The sequence below is a fragment of the Apteryx mantelli genome, chromosome 17, assembly GCF_036417845.1.
Source record: "Apteryx mantelli isolate bAptMan1 chromosome 17, bAptMan1.hap1, whole genome shotgun sequence".
NCBI classification, from domain to species: Eukaryota; Metazoa; Chordata; class Aves; order Apterygiformes; family Apterygidae; genus Apteryx; species Apteryx mantelli.
In genome coordinates, this window is record NC_089994.1 from 13,173,926 (window position 1) to 13,200,956 (window position 27,031).

Below are 27,031 nucleotides of genomic sequence, written 5' to 3' on the forward strand. Positions count from 1 at the left end.
CTATTTCTTTCCTCATGCCTCTTGACTCAAACCCCATGAAAAGTGCTCTTTGGATGTGGGAATCCATATAGGGCTGGGATGTTCTGTGAATTACTCCCTAGAAAAGTATGTGTATTTTTTTCCCAGTCACACTCCTACCACATCATCGTGTTCAAGGCTCCATGATGTCTATATTGACTGTGAGGCTGTGGAAGGACGAAAGGAGAACGTGTCTGCCTCGGCTCTGGGGAGTGGGAGTTGAAAAGAGCAATCCCCCTGTTTTCTTCCCAGCATAATCCTTTTTCTTGGCAGGGAGAAATTATGGATTAAAGTAGTCAAAAACTGCTTTTTAGGACGTATTTTCAGAGCAGAACACTAGTTCATGCAACTAGTGGCTAATTTGCTAGTTAGAGAACTCAGGCACACATGCACACACAAAATAGTGTTTAGCCTTGTTATTTCCCTATAGGCACTAACACATTTTTCAGCCAGCATATTCAATGCCCAGAGAGGATAATTTGTCAACCAGCTTGCTGCTATTTTGGGCAGAGCTGAGTTTAGACTATTTAACAAATTGTTCTACGTGGATGAAGCTTGTGAGCTCATTCTTTCTCTTTCTCAAAATATTTGTATCCCTACAAGAATATAACTTCAGCTGTACAGATATTATATATCATAAGTGATAGCCAGACAGTTAAACCCTTACTTTTATGGCAAGCAGCTATGCATGCAAACTGTTGAAGTCTGTGCTCACTCAGGCAAGTAAGTGCTTTACTCTCTGGCATGTTTTGATTAAAACCATCTTTGGACAGGAGCTGGGAAAGATTTGATTTTACTGGTTGCATCTCATTTCCTCCGTTGTGGCTAAACAATGGCCAGAAAGCAAGTGCTGATGTGATAAGATGTTTGAATATTACGTTATTTTAAATGTTCTCCAGTCTTCAATACCTACATATCTTTGAATATAGAATTACATACAGAAAGTCAAAGGTAGAAACAGGCAAGAAATTAAGCTTGCTGGAGTACAGTCCAGAGCTGTTTAGTCAATTCTAACCCAGTGATCAACATTTCTTATTTATACATATACTCTTTCACCTAGGTAAAAGAAATTCTACCCTAACTGCACAGGGATTTTCCAGTGCTGCTGTTAATCATTTGATGAAATGCTAGCATGAAGCAATTTCTGCCACATCAATATACCCTTTTTTTTTTTTTTTTAATGTTTGCATAGCCTACTGTTTCAGCACTTGTAGCCTGAGTGGAAGGGATGCTGGGCTGGGCTGCCTACGAGCAGTGCTGATTTAGCTATCTCCGAGGCCAATGTTAGGGTGTCCACTGAGCTGCAGCTGAAAATTGCCTGTGACCATAGGTCAGCCAAGCAGCCATCTGCTACTCGCCAAACAGTTATGGAAATATACTGTAGTAAACACTGATGGCCTAGTGGCACTGGCTATATGTAGAGCTCTCCTTCCTTTCTGCAGCTTGTGGAGACAGTCCTTTTGAGCAGGATCTGAGGGGTTCCTCTGTGTGGAGAACGCTGGGGATGTCTCTGGCTTTCTCGGGGAAGTAAAAGGTAGAGTCATTGGCTTCCTTCTGATGCTCCTCCAAGCGAATAGTCAGGCTATCATTTTGAGCTGCACCTCCGTAACTGGCACAGTAGGCACAGACTTTGGTCTAGATTTGGGCTCATGTCTTTCAAATCTAAGTAAAGCTTTAAAGGAAGTATGATTTCACTAATCAACGGGTCTGTTTCTCTGACATTACAGCCCACAGCAGAAATCATATATAACCTGATCAATTAGAGTATTGGAGATAGTGCTGTAGAGGAATAATCTCCACTTAATCCCTGCAAACAACCCTGACTCCTTAAGTAATCAAAGCAATTAAGCAACAATTCACTGTAATTTAATGTGTGGGCATAATTAAACTGCTGTAGGACATTCATGTATCAGTATCTGAGTCGTGAACTCACATCCGCCTCTGGAAAGATTAACTGACCCAAGTGTCCGAGGCAGCCACCTGAACCCTCAGCAGCCCTGCCTCCACCAGCTCGTCACACCGCAGTAGCTGCTATTAAATTGCAAGGTGGTGGAAGAGCAGGAGCTCCTCGCCATGGCACAGTGCCAGGGAAGGAAGGAAGATGTGCAGGCAGCCTGCTGCCTTCCCTGGAGCTCACCCGAGGGGTGGGACTCGTGCAGCTACTCTAACCCATTCCTGCTGTCTGCTGGCAAATTCTGCTGACTGTCAGCTTGATTGAGGGCACCCAGTTTTCATTTAGGAAAGTTAGCTCTCTAAAAGTTAAAGCTTCAAATACCAGTGGGATGGAATTAGCCTTTCAACTTTTAATGGCCTATATAAAACACAAACCACAGAACTGGTTCTTGTCGGGGCTCCTTCTCAGAACCAGTAAAACCCCCAAGATTAGTCAGTTCTGCGTAGTTATTAATGATCCCAATAGGCTTGTTTCAGAAAAGGATTGTCCCAGAATTTTAGGTTGTACTTTTGTCTTGGACTAGTGAAATGAATAGTGTGAGAATTAATATGCACAGACAAATACACAATGACATGAAACACTAAAACTGGAACATAAACAAAATAATTCTGAACCATTCATCTCTGTAGTTCAAGCAATTTCAATGGCCTGGCACAAAAATTGACATGAGACCTTCAAGTAAGTTCTGTTGTGTGGTTGACACAGATGGGCGATAAGAAAACGGCAGCAGCAGTAGGTTTACCTACCAGAATTACAAACAATGCTGGTGCCACAAAAGCCCAGATTGCTCCATTCTCTAGTGAAAGCCAGCAGCTGCAGAGAAAAAGCAGAATGATTTTAGATCAAACATAGTCATTTAATTAGTAATGTTCTTAACTAAAAAAAGAGAGTAAAAGAGAGTGCAAAAAGACTGATGAATTTTAAAAGCAAGAGACTTGATAGAGCATCAGCAAGGACTTCCTCTTTCCCCGCATCCTCAAGGACTCGGAGGCAGGATCTCTGCTTTGTACCTTGCAGAGAGCCAGCGCAGCTGTCTGCCCCGGCATGCCCTGGCATGGCATTAAGGATGGAAAGAGAGGAAGAAAGGAAATGTATTATTTGTTATTTATTGTTCCTCTGTACTGTATAGTGGGCCTTCATTTGAGCACTGTCATTGTAGCAAGAGAAAAATTTAAGGCTTTTCTTCCTTGCCTAGCTGGGAAACATGATGTAAACTTCACACTTCTTTCTTACATCAGTGACTATAAAAGCTAGTTTACCACACAGAAAAAACAACCGTTGTTCCAAATCTTTTGCTTAAACTGTGGTAGGATTGAATACTACAGTAATCTCAAATAAATTTAGGAGTTTTTTTCCCATTTAGACTGGAACTCTGTTCAAATTTTTTAACAATACCAATTCTAAATCTTCAGATGTTTCAGTGAAGTTCTTTTTAAAAGAATAAATATCTTTAATCAAAGATTATTCTCATCTCATTAGCTATGGTCCAGCCTCCACTTTACTCTGCATGTGGGGTAAGCAGAGCGCTCACATTGGTGGCCACTGTAGGTGCCCTTATGCCTCTGCAGCAAAAGGGAAAAATAGACAAAACATCTCAGGAGCTTATAGCGTATAAATACAGATGTAGCCTCAGCAGTAAAAACCAAACCTGAGGCTTCTAGATATAAGAATATGCCTACAATATATGCACAGTGCTTCTGTTTTATGCAGCCTGTCTCCCTACTCGTCAGCAAGATGGTGCTGAACTGTGGCCCTATTAAAAGATCTGCAAGAGTTATCCTGACCACCACGTTTTTCATTCTTATTGTAACTGGAGTGAAGACGTTTTCATACTCACTTGTTACTTTCTCCATAGCTGTCTATGGCTGATGCTGCAGAAATTATGCAGATCACCAGTGGGCAGCCTGCAAAAAATCAAAGTTGGTGGCAATATTAGTAACAAAAGTGCACCTTCCAGTAAACCATGCAAGTTCAGCTAAATTGCACTTGGACAACAGAACAGCTGAGTTATTTTAGAATTAAGTCTAACTCAGAGTCCTTCTGTGTAATACAACGTTTTAATCAATTAACTGCAAACAACAAAATGACTTTTCAATAAAGCAATAATTTAACAATTAAACTGAATTAGTCCTAATTTCATCAAGAATCTGGGGTTTTTTTAACCCTTTTTTTTTAATAGAGTTTTTATCTCTTGCTTTTCAAAAAGTGATATTCTGTGGCGCAATATCAGGCTCATTTAATTTAACCACTCTCCTCAAGCAAGTGCACCTAGTTCATGAACTAAAAAACAATCTAGGAAACAGAGCTGAGTTTCTCACATGGGTACATGACTAGCAGGCAAGAAGTCAGAAATGGTGACACTTACTTGTCTAGAGCATTGCAAGTGGTAGTGAAAGACAGTTATGAATAGACAGAAGCAAATTAAGATCCCACTTAGATGCCCAAACAAGATTTATTTTAATATAAATATATAATAGCCCTGCAGGATTTCTGCATTTAAAGTAGACCTCATTTCCAGATGGGCTTTGAGAGTTCCACGGGGCTGCAACCTGGAGGTGCAAGAAGGCTTTACGGGATTACGTAGGAATTTTTACGGGATTACGTAGGAATTACGCGGAGTCAGACATTACGGTTCTGCTGCCAGTGGCAGCTGCACGTCTCTGGCCCGTAGCACTGCGATATCCTGTTGTGCCACTTCAGCACAGCTTTCCAAGCCAGGAGCTGGAAAGGGTTTTTCTTGCCAGTAGTTCTGAACATAGTAAAACCTCATCTCTTTAAATATTAAATGATTGTCTGTTAATCCCTGTATGATTTAATCAAATCTGAAGTTTGGGGGCTCTTATCATCTTACAGAATTTAATAACCAGGTCCCAGACCGAGTATTATATATGATAGCTTAAAGTAAAGTACCAATTTTCTTCTAAATTCTACTGTTTTTTGCATGAGGTTTTTACAAAATCCTCTGACACTTAATTTCTGCTGACTCTTGCCAGCATCATCCTCAGAAAATTCTGTAAAATTCTGCTGTAATTGCAGAACTACAGTTTTGGGAAGAAGTATTTTGATTCTTTTATGATTGTGACTAGAAACAGCTTGTATTTATAAATGAGAAAGATACTCAATAGTTAAAAAGCAGCACATGCAGGTATTGTTTAGGTCTTAGATTTTGAATTTCATTCAGCAGTTTGGAGTTTAACATCCTATGAACTTGACTCTGCTCTCCCATACTTGTCTAAATCAGCATAAATAAGCCTTAGAAGTTTTATTTGTGTAAGACTTAAGCAAAGGCAACATTTTAGTTTACTATCACATACATGTATTAAGAAAGGACAATCCTATACACATGTGAACAAAGAATAATCATATTCAACAGAGCAATTAAGCACAGACATAAGCGCATCTGCTGAAACTCGCGCTGCCATGAATATGTGAACTAACTAGACTAAAAGTCATTCAGGGATGTCTGCAGATTTCCAACCAGATCTCCAGTTAATGAGGAGACCTAACTTTGCTGATTGGTACTGTTTGTCTTCTGATGCAAGTTCCCTTCCCGCAGCAAACAAGCTCTTCCTAGATGACTTTGTCGCAGAAGCAAAAACACCTGCACGTAACTCTCTCTCGTACTTCTCATCTGCCTTTCTTTTCTTCCCCAAAATCAAATGCTGGATATGCAAAGGATTTAGCATGACTCTTTATCAATTTTAAACAGCAGTGAAGAAGAAAATTAAATAGAGAGTTCCTTGGGAAGATAATAAAACTTATGCAGATGAAACGTAGTGCAGTCATCTGTATAAAAAGAGCTGTTAAGTCAGAGAAAGTAAAATGGTCTGCAGCCTACGGTGCAGTGTTGTCTTTACTTTGCATTAACAGGATATTAAAAGGTAGATGGTAATGGAAGCAACAACGAGGTTTTGTTACAATGAAAAAGGAGTGTTTTTCCTCTAAGGAACAATCATTCAATAAATTTCATAAAGGTTGAAAAAACATATTTAGCCTCAGGGCATCATAAGATTTGATCTGGACTAAAAAGTTTATATGGATAATATATTATACACAAACATAAATGTGCTTGCTTAATCCTTTGTCAGTAATAATTGCATAAGAGCTGTAAAGTTTAGTCTACATCCATAATAGGTAATCTTAATGTTGTGCTGGCACTGTTTTTCATCCATGAAAGAAATACGATTATGGTTTTTTACTGTGTCTGAATGTTTTCTCAGTTAGCAGATGTTACAAATATGCTCACCAACTCTACCCCGAATCACCAAATTTATGGTGCAACAGACTGTACTTTCCAGAGCACAGCATCAGATGAAAATGTTCTTGTACAGCATTCTGGCAGCTGAGCTATGGCATGGGTGACATCTGTGTCCCTGTAGTACCTGAGCAATGGAGCATCACATTCGAATAGGGTAAATCATCCCACAGCGAGCTCTGTGCTGCTGCAGCTAGAGTTCCTCTGGTCCCCCAGCCAGCTAGTCTAAAGCTACTTCCAGAATCCCGCATCAAAATACAGCCTGCAGAGTAGGCATCAGCTCTGAATACTGGGGCACAAGAAGCCCCATAGCGCAATCCTTGCTCAGACAGGAGCCCGAACACAGGCGCTAGGGCAGAGAGTAAAATGAATGTCAGACAGATTATCAGTAGCTGTCCTCTTCTTCAGCATTAAACTTCATATCATCTAATCCATTTGCTTTAAATTTCTCAGGCACTAATGATAAATAAAATGAAAAATACCTGTAAACCTATATGGTGTATTTTTAAAGCTTCTATGTCTTCTATATATAGTAAGAAACTGAAAGGCTGTAGAAGCTCTATAGCAGACAATTTGAAGCAAGCAATTTTAAGACATTAATTCTAAAAGGCTAAATATGTCATTTATAGAGAAAAGTGAAGCATTAGACACAAATGAAAGTATTTTTCTTTCCAAAACCTGAAACTGCCTATTTGACTTGATGGGGAAAAGTATATTCTCTCATTTCTTTTGTAGAAGTTAATTTCATATGATTTTCTTTTTTTTACTGGTTTATATCATATCCATGGAGAAGTCTGGGACTATATTAAGCAACAGCAAGTAAGGTAGTTTAGATCTTTGACAGCTCAGAAGGAAATCTCTATTCTAAGCATATATATCTAAAGGAAAGGAAATTGTCTGAAACAGGAAAACAGGCTAACGCCAAAATGCTACAGAAAAATCTCCAGTATCACAAACTATATCACCAGCACCCTACAAATGGGTAGGTGGGAAAAATTTTGATACATTAATCTGTGTGTGTTATGCTAAATCACCAAGACAACAAAGTATTTTTTTTTCCCAATCAATCTCAAGGTAGTTGTAAAGGTAGGATATTATCCTCTTCCTCAAGTTGCTCTTCTTTTGCATTACTGACAACTGCAGGCTTTGAGGTAATTTTAGCACCCTTGGGACTAAAGATAATACACAGGAACTTCAATCAGCTCTGCACATTTGGTAACCTGCCTCTTTGATTACTGTTGAATTCATTTTACTGGAGTAGCATCTCTCAGAACTCTCAGTATATGTTAGGAGATCAGTGAACTCTCTCTAGAGTTCCTTGTTCCCCTCTACTGCCAAATCTTTCCTCAAGTTTCACCTTGTCATTAACACAGATTCTGCAAACTTTTATGCATGTACATTGCTTAAATAAGAATGATGTGTCTGGGTTTTTAAATTCAAGGCTGGGGTTTGTCATTATTCCAGGAACTATGAGTTTGCAGAAGTTGAATGTATTCACATTTCAAAAAAAAGTGAAGAATGAAGAAATGAGCTACCTGCTTTGACTAACATGAGATGAGACATCCTTGTCTTCAAATGCTTTCTATCATTTTTGGTCAGTATAATAATTAGCCAAGCCAAACTGTAAAAAACTGGCCATTTCTATTAGACATTGGAAGCTGTGTGTCTATCATTGTCTCAGGATAGCACAAGAATACTTGTATTTCTTTTGACAGCTGCACTCAGCACTAACTTTCTTTCTAACTGCCAGACAAAATCATTTTTGGGACAAAGCCTTTTTAGCCTCTTTCCCCAGACTTGCCAAACTTTATCAAGATGTGGGAATTTTAGGGGATTACATATGACTTTTCTCTATTGTATTTTCATCATGATTGTGACACAACAGCCCAAATTCGACACGTTAGAGAATGAGCGCACACTGCTGCTGAAGGCAGTACTGACTCTTGATCTCTAATTAAACATTTCTATTGAAACATTTCAATTCATATTCAATGCCAATATGCTAATGATAGAAAAAGTTGGGACCTGACAAATCTAGGCATCCTTTTAAGCATTCCTCAGGCCTTGGCAGTTCTAAGCACCTACTAAAGTAGTGAACGCAGTGTGGCTTTTGTCTCTAAAAAAAAGTTGTTATTCAGCAACATCCATTACCAACTCCAGGAGTATCAGAGTTACAGACCAGACAGTGAATTGTGATACTGCTGGCTGAGTGAAGGTTACGCAGATATTTATCAAGAGAGAAACACTTTGGAGTGCAGTTGCCTAGTTAAATCATTTCAATGATACTTAGACACACTTTCAGCAAAGACATAATTTCAAATATGATTAAGGAAATTCAACATTTAACTCAAATGCAGATACTCTGAGCTGTACAGGAAAAAAAAAAAGAGAAAAGCAATACAAACTATTTTCCCAGCAACATGATAGATTTGCTGGATTTTAGAAAACGTTTTCCCAAGTCACTGTAGGAATAATAATTGAAACTTGCTTTCAAAAATTAAAATATTTGTCAAAAAAGGGCTTTTGAAAGGTTTTCACAGAGAAATGTATTACTGTTATGTGAATGATGTCTCCCACAGTCCCAGTGCTATACTTAAGAAACAGAGCTTGGCAACAGGTTTCTCATGCAATCCTTGCCAAGAACACTGCTAAAAGAACTGAATATAGAAAATTCTACTGTTGGTGCCTCCTTATTTTGTGATGAAAATCTATTTTGATCACAATACCTACTGCTGGTCCTAAGGGATTGTCCTCCAGAGCTTTACTCAAAATACCTTTGAAAACCCTCTTTAGCAATCCCGCTGCGTCCCACTGGGCTCTGCAGCAACAGATTGTGCACTCAGCGTGCTAATTGCTGCCCCCTGAGTGACAGCAATCATATCGCAGCAGACCGAGGCCAAATGCAACATTTAGTACTAGTGGTCTCGCATTCAGATTTCACACTCGTCCTTGTGTCTTCTAAATCGCAATGCAGATCACTGCCATTTTACAACAAATAAGCCTTACACAAAGTGCCAGGAAAAGAAGGGTGAAGGTACATTGTGATACATATAAATCATGAATTTATTTACACAAGATGATTAATGACTAATTGCAAATTAAGTTAATCAAAGCATCTGCTATAAGCAAATGCCCTAGTGAAATAAATGCCAGCTAGTTAGTTAATTGTTGTGGTTTTTTACATAGTATTTCTGAAGGGGAAAATAGATCCCTGGTACTACATTTTATTGATTTGGTCCACTTGGATTTGTATTTCATGAGCTTTAGATTAAAAAAAGATCACAAGAAACTTCTCTAAAACCAGCAGGTTTTTCTACCTTTAGCACCGAATCTAGATTCTCTTATTCTTGGGCCTGTATGCATTAAAAGGATTAACATACTCCTCTTTAGCTGTTTTAAGTAGTGGTTTTATAAAAAGAAAATTCAATTGGTTTTGCCAAAAATAGTTTACACAAATCTACTGCACTGAAAGTGCAGGAAAACAGCTTTCAAATGCTTTTAGCACCTGGAAGCTTTAAGGTGGATACTATTGGCATGCAAACTGGCCATTCCTTAAGAAAAAAAAAACATTAAACCAATCAGGATAAGGACACATTCCGTAAGTTTTTTAAGTGAAATAAATAAAGAGAATATTGACATAAAGTTATACAGTAAATTGCTTAGCTGTCATTAGTCAACACTGTCCTTTACTTTGTATTAATCCTTCCATTTCCTTGGACGGTTTAGGAAAGAATAGCAACTTAATAACCTTAGGTTGCATTAAAATTAGCAAGGTTAACATATTTGCCATAAGCAGTACAGAATTTTACTTAAATCCAGTATGATTATGGCAATCCACCATTAGACATTAACTGTTCTAATAGATAAAATGGCAACATAAAAATGGCTGATCATAAGTTTTATGAACTAAAGAAGGTAGCAGGAATGAAAAATCATTAAATAAGTACATTAAAAGGACACTATGACTGACGTTTTAGGGCCAGTAGCTTAATGCGTTATTCCATTCCAACAAACTAGTCTCTCAGAGCTTCTATCCTGAGAGTCTCTATCGCATCTGCAAATTCAGACTCAAAAGCAAACTTGGAGCCTGGTTAAGGCAAACAAGTTCTCCTGACTGAATGAGTCTGAGATAATGTGCAGTGCATTTTTTAACCAGTTTTCCAGTGAGGGTGTCTGAATCAGAGATGGACTATGCGTTGACAAGGAACAGTGAAAAGAAGACAAGAACAGTTACATGAATGGGAGAACTCAAAAATGTGCTCTCTTTGCCAAGATTCCCTGAGCATCAGCCATTCAGTAGTTCTGAGTGAAAATGTTATTACCTTTCTTTTTGGAGAAACTGGTCAATAAGAAACGCTGTTTGGCCATCAACAGTAAAACTAACTGGGGGTTAAAGGGCGTTGCAGCTCAGATAGGCAATTAGAGAACATCTAGATGGTGGTAAGAGAGATTATGCTTTGGTTCCTGCATTTAAAAATCTGTAAATTGTTATCTGTGATATTCCTGTATCGTAGGACTACTTTTTTATTCTTAATAATAACACTGAGCTTTCTTGCAGCCTCTTTTGCCTAGGGATTTTAAGGCACAAACCACGAACTAATGAAGTCCTGTGATACTCCTGAAATACTGTGCCCATTTTGTATGTATGGTGATTGCAGAATACAGATAGAATAAGCCAGTGTTATGAGTAAGAACAACAACAACAAAAAAAAACATAGCAGTGCAGTGAGACCTCTCTCCCATACTCCTGCTATTGATTTTGTAATCAAGGATCTGATCTGGCCTTAGTGAGGTCAAGGAATTTACTGCAGTGGGATTATGTTTAGGGATTATATATTTTAAAGTTTGATTACAGACAGAAAAATTATACATATGCTTCTCCAACAAACCTACTCTAACCAAGGCAAACTATGATCATAAGATCAATCTTTTACATATGCTTCTGAACACTGTCTAACTCTGAGACAGGAATCACGGCATGACAAATACATTCACATTGTATGTCGTTATTAAAAACTATTCTGAAGTTCAGTTGCATGCATGCTATAAAAAATAGGTGATTAGGATCCATAACATAATCTTGTCCATGGTGAAGAGACTGAAAGCAAGCAGCTTCTAAATGCTTACCCCATCCAATTCCATAGTAGTATAAGTGTTTGCTCTCTTCTGACCCAAATACTTTGATGACCATACTATAGAGATGAAATCCTTCCACCAGCATCCATGCAAAAGCACTCAGGAAGAAGAAATGAAGGAGAATGGCCAAGACTTTGCAAGGCACCTAAAGTAAGAGCAAAAATAAATACATTAATTCTTTGTGATGCAGTCATATTGGTAGGGTTTTTCAATTTTTGTGATAATTTTTATATTTACATACTAAATACTAAACCACTGGAGTAAAACATTCTTAAAGAACGGAGCACTAGAGGACTTTTATTTTTCTACAGCATTTTAAGATAGCTTTGGAGTAACAAATTTTCTTACTATTTCACAATCAAAACACAAAAACCATTGCTAAACATGCTGTGGAAAATCAAACTGGTTGTTTACTTGTGCATAAGCAATACTCTTAATAGAATCTACAAAAGATTTAAGAACTTGAAACTGCAGGTTCAGCTGCCTGTTGCTGAGTATGCAGTAAATATAGGAGGGTCAGAGAAGTGGTGGTACAGATGCCATCCCATACCCTTCTCCCTGTTCTGTGATAGGGGAAAACAGCATGGTTCAAACTACATTTTCAACACAGTGGGAAGTCAGTAGCTCACCTAAGTTTGAGGGAAAGCTGGAAATCTTCAAATAGGGTACCATATTTAACTTGATCTTTAACTTCATTTTGCCAGTGGCTTCCCTACTTTGCTGTTCTTATTAAAAATAGGGTAAAACTCACAAATTAAATCTTACTGTATTGCAATTCTGTCTGTCCAGGTAAGAAATTCAGTAAAAGCTTCATATGCCCCTCCATCGGCAATAGTAATATAAACATTTAAAGAAATTCTACAAGCTATAATTAGCTCTCAAGCTCTAATTGGTCTTTGTTGGTTATGTAGTTGCCTCCCTGTTTGAATTCTCCATTTTCATAGCCCGGAGTATGCATACAAAGCCATACTTGACAGGAGCGCATCTAGTGGTTAAGGTAAAGAACTGAAAGTCTTCTCTTTATAGACAATTTGAATCCTCCTTGATAGTCTTTTGTTGCACAACGAGCTGTTGAGATTCTGGAAATAGAAACTAACAGGAAAGTTTAAGCGACAGAAAACTGCCATCCAGTAAGTGAGTCCAACTGGAGTGAACTGGAGCATCTGCTTCAATTTAAGCTATAAAATGTTTTGAAGTGAAATAAATGCTGCCGCAACAGAGCAAGGAATGCCAGGACAAAGGCAGCGTAGTGAGAAGGAAAAAATTCCTCCCGAGTCAGGCTTAGACCTGGCCCCAGCAATGCTTATGGCCTTCTGTGGACTACAGGAAACGCACGTATGGGCTTAACGCCTGGCTTTTCCCCAAGGGCTGTCGTAACAGCGCTCACCACTTATTCCTCAGAGAGATCATTACATTTTTTTCTAAGTCTCCTATCAACCTCCCTTATGCAAACAGTAAAACCTAATCCTTTCTTCTTCCCCACATCTCACATATTCACACAGCACATTCTCCTTTCACCACTAATTGCTTTTTGAGGATGTCTCACCACAGATCACTCATCATACAGTAATTGAACAGATGTGATTGCCAGTGATCATACCACAAGATAACCTTGTTTAGTTTGCTTTCAGTTAAGGTACAGTTTAAACACTTTCTTGGAATGAGTTCCCGCTATATCTCCGGTTTGCATCGGCCAGCGTATTGATGGTGCTCATTCCGCTTTGTAATCGTACCGTCCCTTCTGCGACACGTACAGAATTTCGGAGGGGTTGCTTGTATGCAGCCCATGTAAATGGGAAGACTTTTTTTTTCTTTTTTCTTCACCATTTCTCTCTTCATCTGGAAAAATCACACGTAAGATGTCCCCGCAGTCGGAAAGTGTGGGCTGTGGTAGCATTACCAGTAGGAACCAGTTTGCTGCAACAGTGTCCTCAAATATCAATTAGTAGTTCCCTTTGCTGTGTCAGCTCAGGTGCTCTGTGGTGGCATTTTGTTCTTTTTGTGGATGGCTTGGGACTTGGTACTGTAATGAAAATTAAAACCTTGGGACTTGGTAGTATAATGAAAATTAAAGCCTCCCAGTACCTTTTCACTTGTGTTCAGCTGGCTCTGTGCTGGTGTGGGGACATTCCAATGCAAATCCATTGTGATTACATGTATTAAAAAGCAATAACTTGGGTTTTAATTCATGTAAGTGACATCTGTAAGTGTTTTACTATTTTGAAATGTTCAGTGACATATAACTAAACCAGATTTGCTTATTGACAAAAATTGGAAAAAACATTTCCAGTTAATTTTATCGTAAGGCTATGAAATCCATTTCAATGCCTTTTGAGTTCTACAGGAAGATTAGTCCATGCAATATAACTACAACGTAAAGCTTACATAAAGCTAGTTTTGTCAAATGGATACTTTCCGTTTTCTGAATAGCCAAACAATGTACATCATAAAAGAGCAGAAAAATAAAACATAGTGCAGTAGCAGGAGGTTGGTCTGCAAATAATTTTGTGTAATACTGAGTTGCAGATTTTTACATAAAATTAATAGCCAAGTTGCTTCTATTTCTGTATTAATGTCTTACCTATTACTCTGAGGACATTTTGACAGAATTGCCGTCTAGAAAAAGGCACTGAAAACCTGAGACATTATATATTAAAAGCAAAATGGTGTCCCTTGCTGTATCATACAATGCACACTACTTTTAGTAGGATACTTGGAAAAAAAAGACGGTTCTCATTACTGCTACTGCTCATGAGTCTGTGGAAATAGAAAAATCAGACCAGCCACTAGCAAGGCCAGTCATGCTACTGGTTGTTGAGAAAGTAAAGCAGTCTCTCAGCATCACCTCGCAGAAAATAATATTCATTGAGGACAGTCTTAAAGCAGATGGGTAAATTTGCATGCATTTTCTAAATCCAATTTAAAATAGTGTTTTCAATTTGAGTGTCAATGTTATTGCATTATACAGAACCCTCTGAAAATGTCCTCCCCTGCAGTCTATATGCTCTGACACAGTCTTGAATTTCTGTAGATACCTGTAGCATAAACAAAAGTAGCTCATTTTGTTTCTCCATCTGGAACTGTTTTAAATTCCCCTTCCCCCACCATGGGAGTACCATGCAGGAGTAGGGAGTGAGAAACAGCTCAATATACTAGCTGCAAAACTGCAAACAGTAGACACACTGACTTTGCCAGCAAAACACAGTGCTACATAACACCCCAAACCACTCCACTTTTCATTTTCCTATGTCTAAGTAATACTTCACTTTCTCCCACAAACATGTTCAGGTCTTAGCTTTTCCTTAGTAGCCTATAGAAATGTTGCTGGTTAACTTTTTCTAAATGCACACTGCTGTTGAGATTCCGTTAAATAAAACCAGTGCTCTCTGGTCTATAGCAAGACAGAAAAGTAAGCATAACTAAGAACGTGAATCTGTGTGAAGAAACAAATTATCTACGGCTGAAGCTCTAGGGAAGTCATTAAGCTGGCATTTGGATAGCAAAGATGTCTTATGGGCTTGTCAGTATAGGAAGAAAATGCTGTATGTGCAGATATTTTCTGTCTCTAGAAGAAAAATAACCTGGTTTCAGGAATAACTGTGTTACTGAAATGTGCCGTGATCATTCAGGACTACTGTTTTAGCAGTACTGATATTAGGTGTAAAGGACAACCTTTTCTAAAAAAGTAAAAAACAGATATTCCTGGATTTATTATGAAGATCGAAGTCCTATTCATGGAAATAACTTCAGAGTTTTGTAGTTAGTAAGTTAAAAATTACTCCTGTTCTACAAAAGGAAAAGTGGTATAGTATGAATTGCAAATGATTAAGTAATACATCTGAAATTACCAGAAAATACTGTATACTTTATCTGGAATCAAAAACTAAATACTCAGTATCCCTAGAGATGGAGATGGGGAAAGAAAGGACAGTCTAAAGGCAGTCATGCAAGGAAGCGATGCAGCTCATTGCTTGTTTATGTGATGCCATCCCTAGGAGTGCATTGCTCTTCCTCAAGCAAACTGGTACCGTGCGTCCTCTCAAGCAGGGCACTTATAAAATGTTTAGCACTACATAGACCTATCTTTGGCAGAAGCAACGGATTAAGTAATTTAGACCTCCTGATATAAATGCTGTCTCCATCTTTTAGTAAAGAATCATTAGCCAACCAATTAAAGTATCAAAGGTATTAAAACTGGTGTCAAAACTAGTGAGAGCACAGTATGCAGAAGGTAAAGACACAAGACTAACAAAAGGATGAATCAAACACCCCGATCCAAAGAGAGTAAAACAATAAAAATAACAATATGGCAGATAATATGCACATCATGCTTTCAACTTTAAGATCTTTACAGTATTGTGCCCATAAAATTATGATGTTACAGAAATGGTAGAGCTGAAATATCCATGGATCCTGTGAACGGTTTCACTTTGGAAAGCAAGCCTGTGGCCTCAAATAGGCCTTCATTTTCATGATATTTGTAATGTATATGACTTGGTGTGTGCTATAGTTCTAAAACAGGAAAAAAATAAGCCTTCATAGCTATAAATATCATGAACATTTTGCACTCAAATGTAATCAAGTTTTGAAAAGGTAACTGGTTAGAGAACCAACCCCTTTGGATTTAAATAAAGCCATACTCAGAGGGCTCCCAATTCTGGTTTGCCCACAGGTAAGTATGTATCAATTTAATTTAAGGTTTGATGTTACACCAGTTTATTTACAGCACTTCCAGAAGTTTTTCTGCCATACTCTACCTGGTTTCAGATAAATTAATTTCAATTTAACTAAAGTCAGTTTGGAAAAGGGTTAAGAGAAATGAAAAAATGTCCCTATTAAACTGCAACTTAAGTCTACGAGTGTTTCACAAGCTTAGCTAAATCTGCTTAACTAAACAAGCAGATGTATGTGTGGACAAGGCATATTATAAATGTGGGTGGGCGCTAGGACAGGACCTGGTGAACATGGGCTCTACCTGCATCCAGTGAAAATGGGAAATGCAACTTGTATTTCTTAGTATTTTAAAAGACTGGAGGTGATGCAGGCCTTGATAAGGTGTAAAAAGGCTCTTACTCCTTATCTGAACTGACTGAATTGGATTGTCTGAGAACCTGGATTAGCTGAAAAATGGGGAAAGATGAGAATGGGACATCCTGCTTATGCCCAGTGAACGTTTTATTGCTCTCAAGCCTATGTCCTTTCAGCAGAGTTTTAGCTCTATCCTTATTTAGAGAAGGTTATTTTAATGCATGGTTTTCCTTGTCTTCTGTTTCCAATTGTAACTTCTGCTGTTCTCCACTGTCTCCATTTCATTTTCTAAACTATTGCATATTATTTTCTCCCTTGCCTATTATCTTACTCACTCAGGACCTATCTGGATGTTAACAGGCAGAAGAATATGAACTCAATTTTGTAAAGTGCTCTTAGATCCTCAGGTAATAATAGCTATGTAAAAACAGACATTATTATTATTTATAAACTTAGAAGCTCAAGGGATTCCATCTGAGCTGAATATAAATTTAAATAACTTTTGTATTGCCAAAATTAAAAGTGTACAAACCTCATATTTACTTATACTGAGAATAAAAAGAATAACAGATTAATAAAAACATCTTGTTGATTGTCAGAAGTAATATGGAACAACAGCTAATCACCAAAGCAGCCAAGTTTTGTCCTATCAAAAAAGCAGAGCACACTGGAACATTATTTTAAAATAAGGTTTTGTTTCTGCCTTTTGCAAGTGAGACTTCCCATCAAGAGATCTTATGTTATTTTAAATAGCATTTTTTAAATACAACAGTGGACACACATTTTTTTTCACTGGTGTGGAATACTGTTAAATTGGCATACCCCTCTTAATCTAATCCAACTAATGTTTTAGATCATGATTCTATTGATTTAGACCCTGATACTCTAAAGAATATAGGAATAAGGAATTCCCAAGTGTAGTAGCATACCCAAAAGGTCAACCTGTAATTTCAGGTTCAGATCTAAATGACTGGGCAGAAAAAGCCTATATATTCATATAACTTAATTGTCAAGTGAGTAATACAACGATGTTTGTCATTCGCTTAAGCGGTGGTCTTAGATGCCTAGAGAGGTGTATAGGCGTTTTATGATACTGAGGATCTGAGCTTAAACTCTTAGATAGTGATATCTAGAGTTAATACTCTCTGCCATCTCTGGCTAGCTAAGCTAGCTGTCCATTTCTCATTGATTATGACCTGGGTCAAATAAACATGAATGATATTTAAAACTCATCTAAATTTCCAGAATAGAGATCATGATCAATAGATCTGCTGTTCAGCAAAACAGAATATTGTACCATGGAGATAAAGCTTTGTGAGCAAAAAAAACCCCAAAGATCTTTTGGTTTTCTGTCCAAGAAAGCAGAAAAAATTGTCACAGGAAGTAAGTTCCATCAGAAAACTCATTCCCTTCCACCAAGAATAAGATGACTTTTAATGTGAAACAAAGCAAAATATTTATGAGCAGTGATTGGAGGATTAAAAAAAGCTGAACCCTAACAGAAATACAAATGCAAATACATACAAAATTAAATTTAAATACAAAACTCATACAGTTTTCTCCAATATAAAATTCAGTTTTCAACATAAGAAAAGGATGTACGAGAACAAGAGCCTAGGACAGAAGTTAGTCATTCCATTTTAACGTGCAACTGTAATGTGCTCCAATGCTAGAGTGATTTCTTACATTTGATGGAGAGCATATCTCTTTCAGTTTTGCAAATAGCCAAACATGGATGGATACTATGATAACACTATTGGACATGCAAAAGGCTTTATCCAGTGTTGTGGGATGGCATTTTTGGTTTAGACATGCTAAAAATGGGAGATCTTCCAACAGACACTTTCTTGCATACAGCATCTGGCACTAATTCCATGGAGATGCCTTGCCAGAAAACACAGTCACTCTTTCTAGCACTTACTGTTCCAGGGCTGAACTGAAAACTGATGAGAAGCAGGATCTGAGCCACCAGGACAGCAAAGGATAGATTGGCATGGATGTGATAGCGTTGGTTGCGGATGGTGCTGACAGACCTGACAGAAGATGGAAAGACTCATGAATAAAACAATATTCCAAGAAGCACTAACACATTCGTGATTTATCTTCAAGCATTTTGATGGGCTTTTGTTCATTTGCTTTGGTGGGGCTATCGCTATGTCTTCTGAGTGCTTATTTTACCAGGATTGAGCTGTACCTAACTAGTTTCTTGCATATTCTGCCACAGTAATGAATGCAGCAGAAAGACTGATTTACACATTAACTAGCTCTGCTAATAACTTGGGATAGAATATTTGTAAAAGGCTTGATCCTGAATGGTGCTGTACTCTCAACAAAGTAGGATCTGCACTTCACAGAAAGCATTCTGCACCTTGCAGAAACTAGCTCACACAGCACTGCAGAATTTCTTAGTATTTTGTTGGTATTTGCCTGTATTAGAAATAAGTGAACCTGAAAAGAGTCAGGTTACAATTTTTACTTTACTATTATCAGCTTTTGAGCACAGAAACTGTAGCTACTTATAGGTATGTGCAGCGCCTATCTTGACAGAGCCCTGACCTTCATTACAACATCATTGAACCTATCTCTCTTGGCTTTGCAAAAACCAGCTGGAAATCTGCCAAGAACATGCTTTCCTCAGAGTCTTCTGACCTTTGGCTTCTCTTCTCATCCAGAAACAGGAAGTAGAAAACAAACAAAAACATTTATCTGAACATTTCAGACCTTTTGCATAATTTTATTCTTTTCTTTAAAAAAAAAAAAGAAAAAAAGAACTATTAGTAACAGCAGATTTCCGTTTTCAACCCATGCTTTCTGCCAGCCCCTATTGTCAACTTTAACCATCTCAGAAGACCTGGACTGTTTAGCTCCATGAACTACAGTGCTTCCTCTGCACAACAGTACACACTCCACTCTTTTCTTTGCATCACACAAGATTGTGATGACTCTTGCAACTGCTGGTGACACACTGACACACCAGCTGTGGCCTCTGGAGCAGGGTGACCCAGACTTGATGATGCAGCTGATGGCTTGCTGTCAGCTTCACTCTTTCAGCATTGTTTTAGCAGCGCCTCATTACAAGGGAGTGAAGAGGAACATGAAAAGACAAGAAGTACTGATGTCCTAAAAGTGATTCAAAGAGACAGGTTGTGCTGCCTGGTGCCAATGACTTTCTAACGCGAAGCTTCATGCAGTAAGGCAACCAGAACCACACTCTTGGAAACCGCTTGTCTTTGCCAGGGTGCAGAGTAGCTCAGAACTCGCCAGATTCCTCTCCACTTACCTCACTGTCCTCTAACACCACATTGCAAAATTTTGCCTCAGCTGTCTAATGAGGCCCTACTCTCCAGGGGAAACCTAACCAAATTATTTTTAATTGGCAGTTTAAATGACCCTATATATAGGTGGGGTGCTAAACCCTGTGACTGTCAGCTGGGTCCAAATTCTCCTTCCAAGTCTCGTGTTTGTCTCCAGTTTCTCTGAGAGTTTGTCAGTCCAGCTGTAGCAGTACAAGCTCCCTTTGCTCCTTTCCTTTTTAAACACTAACATCCGCAATTTTGCATGCAGACAAAAAGGGAGCAGATCATTCCCTGTAGCCTAAACATACCAATAGCCCAATGCCACATCAGCAGACTTTGGAACTTAGTTGGAGTGGATTTTGCCACACATTACACACAATCCAAGTATGACCAACACAGATCTTGAGACTTGGAAATAATACTATTTTTGGAACAAACATTGCAATCACTTTACTGAGTTTCAGCAGGTCCCTTTTTCTAAAAAATGGCCTCTTAGTAGGATGTGCAAAAGACATACTTGGGCACAGAAATCAAAACCTGAATGCTTGAGTAGAAAGAACATGGTTTAATGCTTAAGGAGATTGGAGACATGAATCCTGTTCCTTGCTATGCTCCCAATCTGCTGTGCAACCTTGGGCAAGTTACTTCACCTCTTTTCAGATTTTGTCTTTTTTATTCAGATAGAAACCTTTACGAAAGTTTTTTCAGAAATGTTTGTATCAAGCCTAGCTGGGCCTCAAACTCAGTTATCACCACTGGAATATGAATTCACCTAAACACCCTAGGTGATTCATGGCAAAAATCTTTCCAGTGCAAAGAGCCCACAGAGGAACTACCGTGTTACAAGCATGAGGCCACAGAGATGTAGAGGATTTAAACACAAGTGATGGAGTGAATTTCACACTGCCTATAGTGTCCTTCACCCTCTACATCAACACATTTGAAAACTAGCCTAAGAGAGAACAGCAAGATACTTGAAAATAAATGTGGGTTACATGATGCAATTGTACACAGGTTGTATGAAACAGAAGTAAGGCAGCTAACGTTGACTGAGCCATCCTTTACAAGCATACCTGCATGGCTTATTATTACAATGCCTTATGGACAAAACAGTTAGAAAGCAGAAAGAAGTCCTGCACTTGTTACACTCCAACCGATCCAAAGATATAGCTGGAGGGGTCTGATCGTGCCGTCCTTGCTAATACTCTGTTTGCCCTGAGCGCTGAATCAAGCCCACTTATAGTCCCCCTTTTACAAGATTCCTGAACTATAGCACTATGGGGAGAGTTTAAAAACAATCTCTAAAAAGTCCCACATAGTCAGGAAATAGCTTGCTACATAAAGACCATCCCATTTCAGGAAATTAAAGTAATTTAGAAATAACCAACCAACTGTTACAAATACATGTGCAGAATCTAATTAGGAAGATTTTAGAAATAAAAGCCTTTGTTTTATTCTGAGGACCTGAAGGGATCCAATCCAGTGGCCTGAAATGCACTGCTAGACTTTCTGTATGATAGTCACTCAGCAGGTATTAAGGTAAAATTACTCACGACAATATAGCAAATGTGACCAGCGTGATCGTCAAGCAGAAGACGGACAGAGCGCAGCCAATGTAAGTGATGGAGGAGAGGGCCACCTGGTGTTCTCTTGTTAGCTGTACACAAAGAGAAAAACAAAAATAAAAACCTGTTAATTGATTTATTACACTACAGAGCCACGGATCTACCACCTTACACATATTTTTTCCTCCTCCATCCCCTTATAAATAAGCTGATGTTAGTGATCATCTGCTGCTGTTTCTAACATGGGAAATGAACAGTCCTCTCTGAACTGCGAGTCGAACAGCCAGGGCATTCAACTTCCCATGTCATTTTGGTTTCTTCTCGTATTTCATAATTCAGTATTTCCTCAAAATAAGTTAGCTTCAACTCTGTTGTTGTGATAGTGTCAAGCCTGAGATTAGATAACACAAAAAAGAGCAGTTTATTGGGCTGCACAACACTGTCAGGACTGGGTTCTTTACAGCTTGGAGGGCACTTTGCTAATGCTCTCAGGCTGCAATAATTTACATCATTGTGCAAATACCAGAAGTTCTTCACAACAGTGAGAACTGACAGACTAAGATAACCCATAACTCATGGGCCATTTATAGCCCATTTCTTTTGTTTAATGTTTTCAGTGCCTGTTGAAGGAGCTGGACTGACACGTACAGAGTGGAAAACCACAGAATGGACCCAGCACAAGTGATCCGAGTGTAGCCCTCCAGTCTCAGCCTCAGTCTTTACCTACAGCCACCTTTTGTAGAAGTATTTTGATTTTCATAGACATTTAATCCATAGCTCCATTGTGCCAGCCATTCAGAAAGTCCATGTTAGAACCTGGATAGATTCAAAGGGGTGGGACATTGTGTAGCTTATCCTAAATTACTCAGAATGTATGCTTTAATTTTCCATGCAAGTTCTCATTAAAAAAATGACAAAAAGGCCACACCTAACAAAGCGAGCCAGGCAGTATTAATATATAAGTAGAAAAGAGTTAAGCAGGGAAAAGTTTTCTCATCTCAGAAGAATTTTCAAACATTTCTCCTGACTTGAATTTGGATAGAGTTGACATTTTCATAAACTGAACATTTGAAAAAAATTTGTGGTCAATCAAAAGTTTTCATTTTGATAAGTCTGAAACACTATGTTTCTATTTCAACTTCTTTTCACTATAAATTAAATTCCTAGCTGAAAACTCATTCAAAATATTTATTCATTCTGAAAAAATACTGAAAGGGACAGTATATTTTCCAATCTTTTACTGTAACTGCAACTAATAAAAAATAATCCTTTCTCACAGTTTTAGATTTAGTATTATTTCCCCCCCCCAAATAATACTGATTCTCCCCCCCCAAAAAAGAATTTCAAAGATTATCAAGCCCAACCCGTTCTACCAATAAACTTCAATTAAAATTCTTTTTAAAGGAGAGAAATAAAATGCCATGTGGTTATGCCAAAAAAATCATTTTGAATACAGAGAGTAATAATGTATTGTACATATACATTTTTATGGTAATTATCTGCCAACCGTATCATCCCATGTGCAGTAAGCTTTATAGAAGAATAGATTCTAGCTCTCACAGCAATCTGAGAACTATCAAGCAATGCAGCAGCAGCAGCAGCAGCAGCAATGAAAGACAACTGTTGCTATGGTATTACAGTTCCTAGGAAATATGATGCAGCTCTTTAGTATTTTTTCCTCTTTCAGGCAGACACATTTCTTCTCACTGACTTGGATAGCATCAGTTACGGAGACAAAGAGTTCTGTGTGCTGGACCAGCTAAAAAGGTCCACATAATTTCTATAAAAGAGCCCCTATCTCCCCTTATCCCCCAGAGAAGCCATGTGTAACTATTCTTCACAGACTGTTCCTGAAATAGGAATAACCTGTGTGGCAAATTGGGCAGTTTAGAAGAGATTTCCTCATAAGAGATATGCATGTCCAAAAAGCTTGGACCTTATTTCCTGATTGCTTGGATACACATCCATTTCTTCTGCAATGGATGGCTTGCAGTCCTACAGCCAGGAGGAGAGGGAAGCTTTTCCAGCTCCAAGAAAGAAAAAAAAGAAAAAGAAAAAAAAAGTCACTCTGGAAACAGTGTTTCTGAGCAATTCAAGGCTTGCTTTCACTCCCACTGCAGCCAGAAAGTGCTCATTGCCGCGGTTGCAGTTGCTCCGTACTCCCAACAGTGTTGTATCGGCCTGTCTGCACTGGGGAAGGCAGATAAGATCTGCAAAGGGGAGGAAAGGTTTTGCCATCACATACCAGAGGTACAGAAGAAACAGGGGATCCACCTAGTGGAAACGGGTAAACAACAAAGCCTTTGCTTTTTTCCCTATAATACATGCAAGAGAAGATAATCACATAAACATCCTTTTCTAATTAATTTCTATCATAACCAGCATGCATCTAAGAAGGTACTTTCTGTGGGTTTTAACAAAATCTGACGATACTCTGCAGCTCTAAGAATTATGCCTTTAAATTAATACCCACATCAGTCTGGTAATGGCCTGCCAAAAGTAAAGGCTGGTGTGCAGTCTTGCAGTATATACTTGGGAGAATTGCTAGGCAGAGGTTAGGCTGCTGCCAGAGCAGGACTGTCTCATTTGTTTCTTCACCTGCTGCTGCACAAGCAGTTCAGGTCGTCTGCAGGGCGCCCAGGCGGCCGCGAGCCGGGCTGCCCTGCCGGACACGCTTTTCCCATCCTTTTATTTTTATTGTGTACCCCAGCAGATCTGAATTTCCACAATTTCAAAAGTGACCTCATTATAGTCCACATTCTAATATTGCATCGAGTTAGGGACTGAAAGCCTTTTAGGTATTTTTGAATTGTGTGTTGTTTACTACGGAAAACGTGGGGACCCATTGCAGCTGTTCTCAAACTGAACCGTGGGGTCAGAGATGCGCAGGTCAGGTCCCTGTCGTGGCAGCACTCTCTGCTGAAAACAGCTACTTTCCGTGGATGCTATGAATTGTAAGGGGCAGGACACAACATGATAAGAAGGTCTGGGATCATTTCCAGGACTTGGAGCCTCATTTCTAAAGACAGATATACAGCGTGGGAGAGAAGATAACTGGTATTTAAAAGACCAGGTCTCTACTAACTTCTCACAACCCAGCTGTCACCACACAGCTGGATGGTACGTGTCTATTATTCACATTATGATCTATAACAAGCAGGCAAGTTTTTTAGAAATACCTGGATTATGACAGCAATGTGCACCTTGAATTAAGAAACAACATCCTATAAATCCCAAAGCATTGATATGAGTTGATTTCTTCTTACCTCATGTTGTCTTTTTGAAATCTTTCAGACTTAGGGCCTGATATAGAATACAATAAGGTAATTTTATAAAAAAGGGACGATATCATAGCCAGGATAAAAATGCTAGTCAGGCACTAATGCTATTAGTGATGAAAACAGCATTAAAGAGTATCGAATAAAACACTGAGCAATCTGTGATGTAGTCTCATGAGCCTGATTCTTACATTTGTCCTAGTCCACATAAAATTATTCTTTGCTTCTAAAAGGTTTTGCTTCTTTGACTGTATTTGTCATTCTTTTACTCTGCAGTAAAGCGAGTGTCAGTAATCCTGAATACTTAACAGACAAATGTTTCTTAGTTTCCATTCTGACAAACAGTCAAAACAAAAACTCATATTCCAGATAAAACCCACACCCATTTTGTTTTGCATGACAGTTTTTACCTGGAAAGCGTCATTAATAGTATGGACAAAAATCTGACAGTTTCATTAGTTGTGTCCATCTGAAATATTATATTCTATTGTTTTACCCTAGTTCTCACTCATAAAAGTTAGTACATTTTAATTTTGGAAAATCACAACCAGATGGCCTGAGAAATGGTCCTGGAGTTCAGATTCCAATCGTATGTTTTTCCTTTATGATGTTGTTAATAATGAGAAACGAGTGACATCTAACTCCTCAGTTAAAAATATTGCATAGGAAGATAAAAATATATTATTATAATAGGATGGTACTTTCCATGTCTGGAGTGCCTGGAAAGGGTCAGTTGTGACCAAAAGACTTGCAGTAGGCTATACATGAAAAACTGATATGGAGCTAGATCAGGAAACCTACTCACTTATATAATATTAACTGGCAACCATATGCATCACACGACACAACAAACCATCAAAAAGCTAAATGGGCTATAGAAACGTGCAGTAGCAACAGGTCAGCGCTGCTGCGCGGCCCCTTCCAGGTGCCCCCTTGGTCTGCATGGAAATTGCACTCCTGTTCCTTTTCTCTCATTTCTCTCTCAGTCAGCTGAGCCCATGTCTTCTCCCTTGCAGAGGGGGTACTTTGGGCTGTGTCCAGAGGAAATGGCATTTTGGGGAAGTATTAAACCAAATTTTTTTTTGTTACATACTGCAAAATATTCCACTGTGTGTGTGTGTCTTTAGAGGCAACATATCAGACGAAGAGCTGAGTTCTAATACTTGAAACAAGGGTTGTTGTATCTGATCCTGAAAGTGTTTGCCTGTATATCAAATAACAGCTTCAAAATTTAGCCACTAAAAGCACGAGATACCATGCTACCATGAGATAATCAGCTGCTGTCCTAGCCTGAAATCAACTGTAAAACCCTTCTACAAAGTGGTGAAACAACTTCTTATGAATCGTTTCTTGTGGGGTAGAGGGAAGGGAGGAGAGAGAGAGATGAAAAACTAAGGCTCAGCCAACCCTATTGAATCTGCACCTTTAAATTCAATCTGAATCCAATTAAGAAAAGGATGAATAATTAACTTTGGCAGCCTGAGTGTTTCAGAGACATTAAAACACTGGCCTTGGCTGATGAAGCTAATGGTTTTAATTGCCTCCAGAAAGACTGCTGAAATTCAATTTCAGTCCAGTGAGGCCTTTATTTATATATTAAATAATAATAACAATACAAATTGATGTTTTCCTTCAGCTTGCCAAGCACTTGGTTATGTACATAACATTATGATTTCTTTCAAATTAACATCTGTGTTTAGTTCAGGAGGCTCATTTTCCTCACTGAGCCCACAAGTATGGTTCTGGTGGGGCCGAGCTGCCATACGTAACGGCACTGCACAGCCACGACTCACAGAAAAAAGTCTACCTTGATTCAGAGACTGCTCTTCTCCAGCCGCGATGTATCAGATACCACAAGTCTAGAGAAAAAAGGCCCCTGAGAGTCACGCTTTGCAGCACAATCATCTTTATCAGCCATTTCCAGGAGAACTGCTTTTGAATTCCCATTCCTTATTAACTCCACATCTCCTACTCATCAGCAATAAAGTGCTACAAAGGGGGTTTTTCATGCATTAAAGGAACGTTTTTCTCAAGCCAGCCCAGCCTGTGGCTGCTTATTTAAAACTTTTCACTGTGACATGAAAAATTTAAAATTTTCCAAATATCTCTGCTAAGGTATTAATTAGTATTTTTAAAAACCCATGTAGTCTTTTTAAATCATTCTGGGCAAAATGCCATCAAACAGTAGGTAATCTGCTCCTCACACTTCTCACACAGCAAGGTTTCAGTTCAAATGAAGCCTGAAGGCGGCATAGCAGGGAGGAAGGAGTCAAGTTGTGAAGTGGTACCAAAATGTAATAAAGTTTTGGGATCAGAATAGCAGATATTTCCAAGTTCTTCCTCATATCTCTTTTTTTGTAGCACAAAGTGGAGTGTTTTCCTGCCTTCATTTGAGGTCCTAAGGCTTGCAGTGTTCTCTGAATAATGTTAAATATATTTACAACAAATTATCATCTGTTAAACTGAAGGAGCTACTTTTGTCTGTACGTCTAAGACTTCAC

General features: G+C 38.6%; 1 protein-coding gene across 2 annotated transcripts in view; it reads right to left on the reverse strand.

Annotated features, from left to right (window-relative positions):
* Nucleotides 1–27,031, reverse strand: part of ADGRD1 (adhesion G protein-coupled receptor D1) — a 169,354-nt gene that overhangs the window by 38,215 nt on the left and 104,108 nt on the right. For both annotated transcript variants that reach the window (XM_067306966.1, XM_013949192.2), the window contains exons 17-21: nucleotides 21,241–21,344; nucleotides 18,313–18,424; nucleotides 11,355–11,508; nucleotides 3,810–3,876; nucleotides 2,719–2,785 (exon numbers count right to left, since the gene is read on the reverse strand). In XM_067306966.1, the coding sequence (XP_067163067.1) occupies nucleotides 2,719–2,785; nucleotides 3,810–3,876; nucleotides 11,355–11,508; nucleotides 18,313–18,424; nucleotides 21,241–21,344 (504 nt within the window). The remainder of the gene's footprint in view (nucleotides 1–2,718; nucleotides 2,786–3,809; nucleotides 3,877–11,354; nucleotides 11,509–18,312; nucleotides 18,425–21,240; nucleotides 21,345–27,031) is intronic.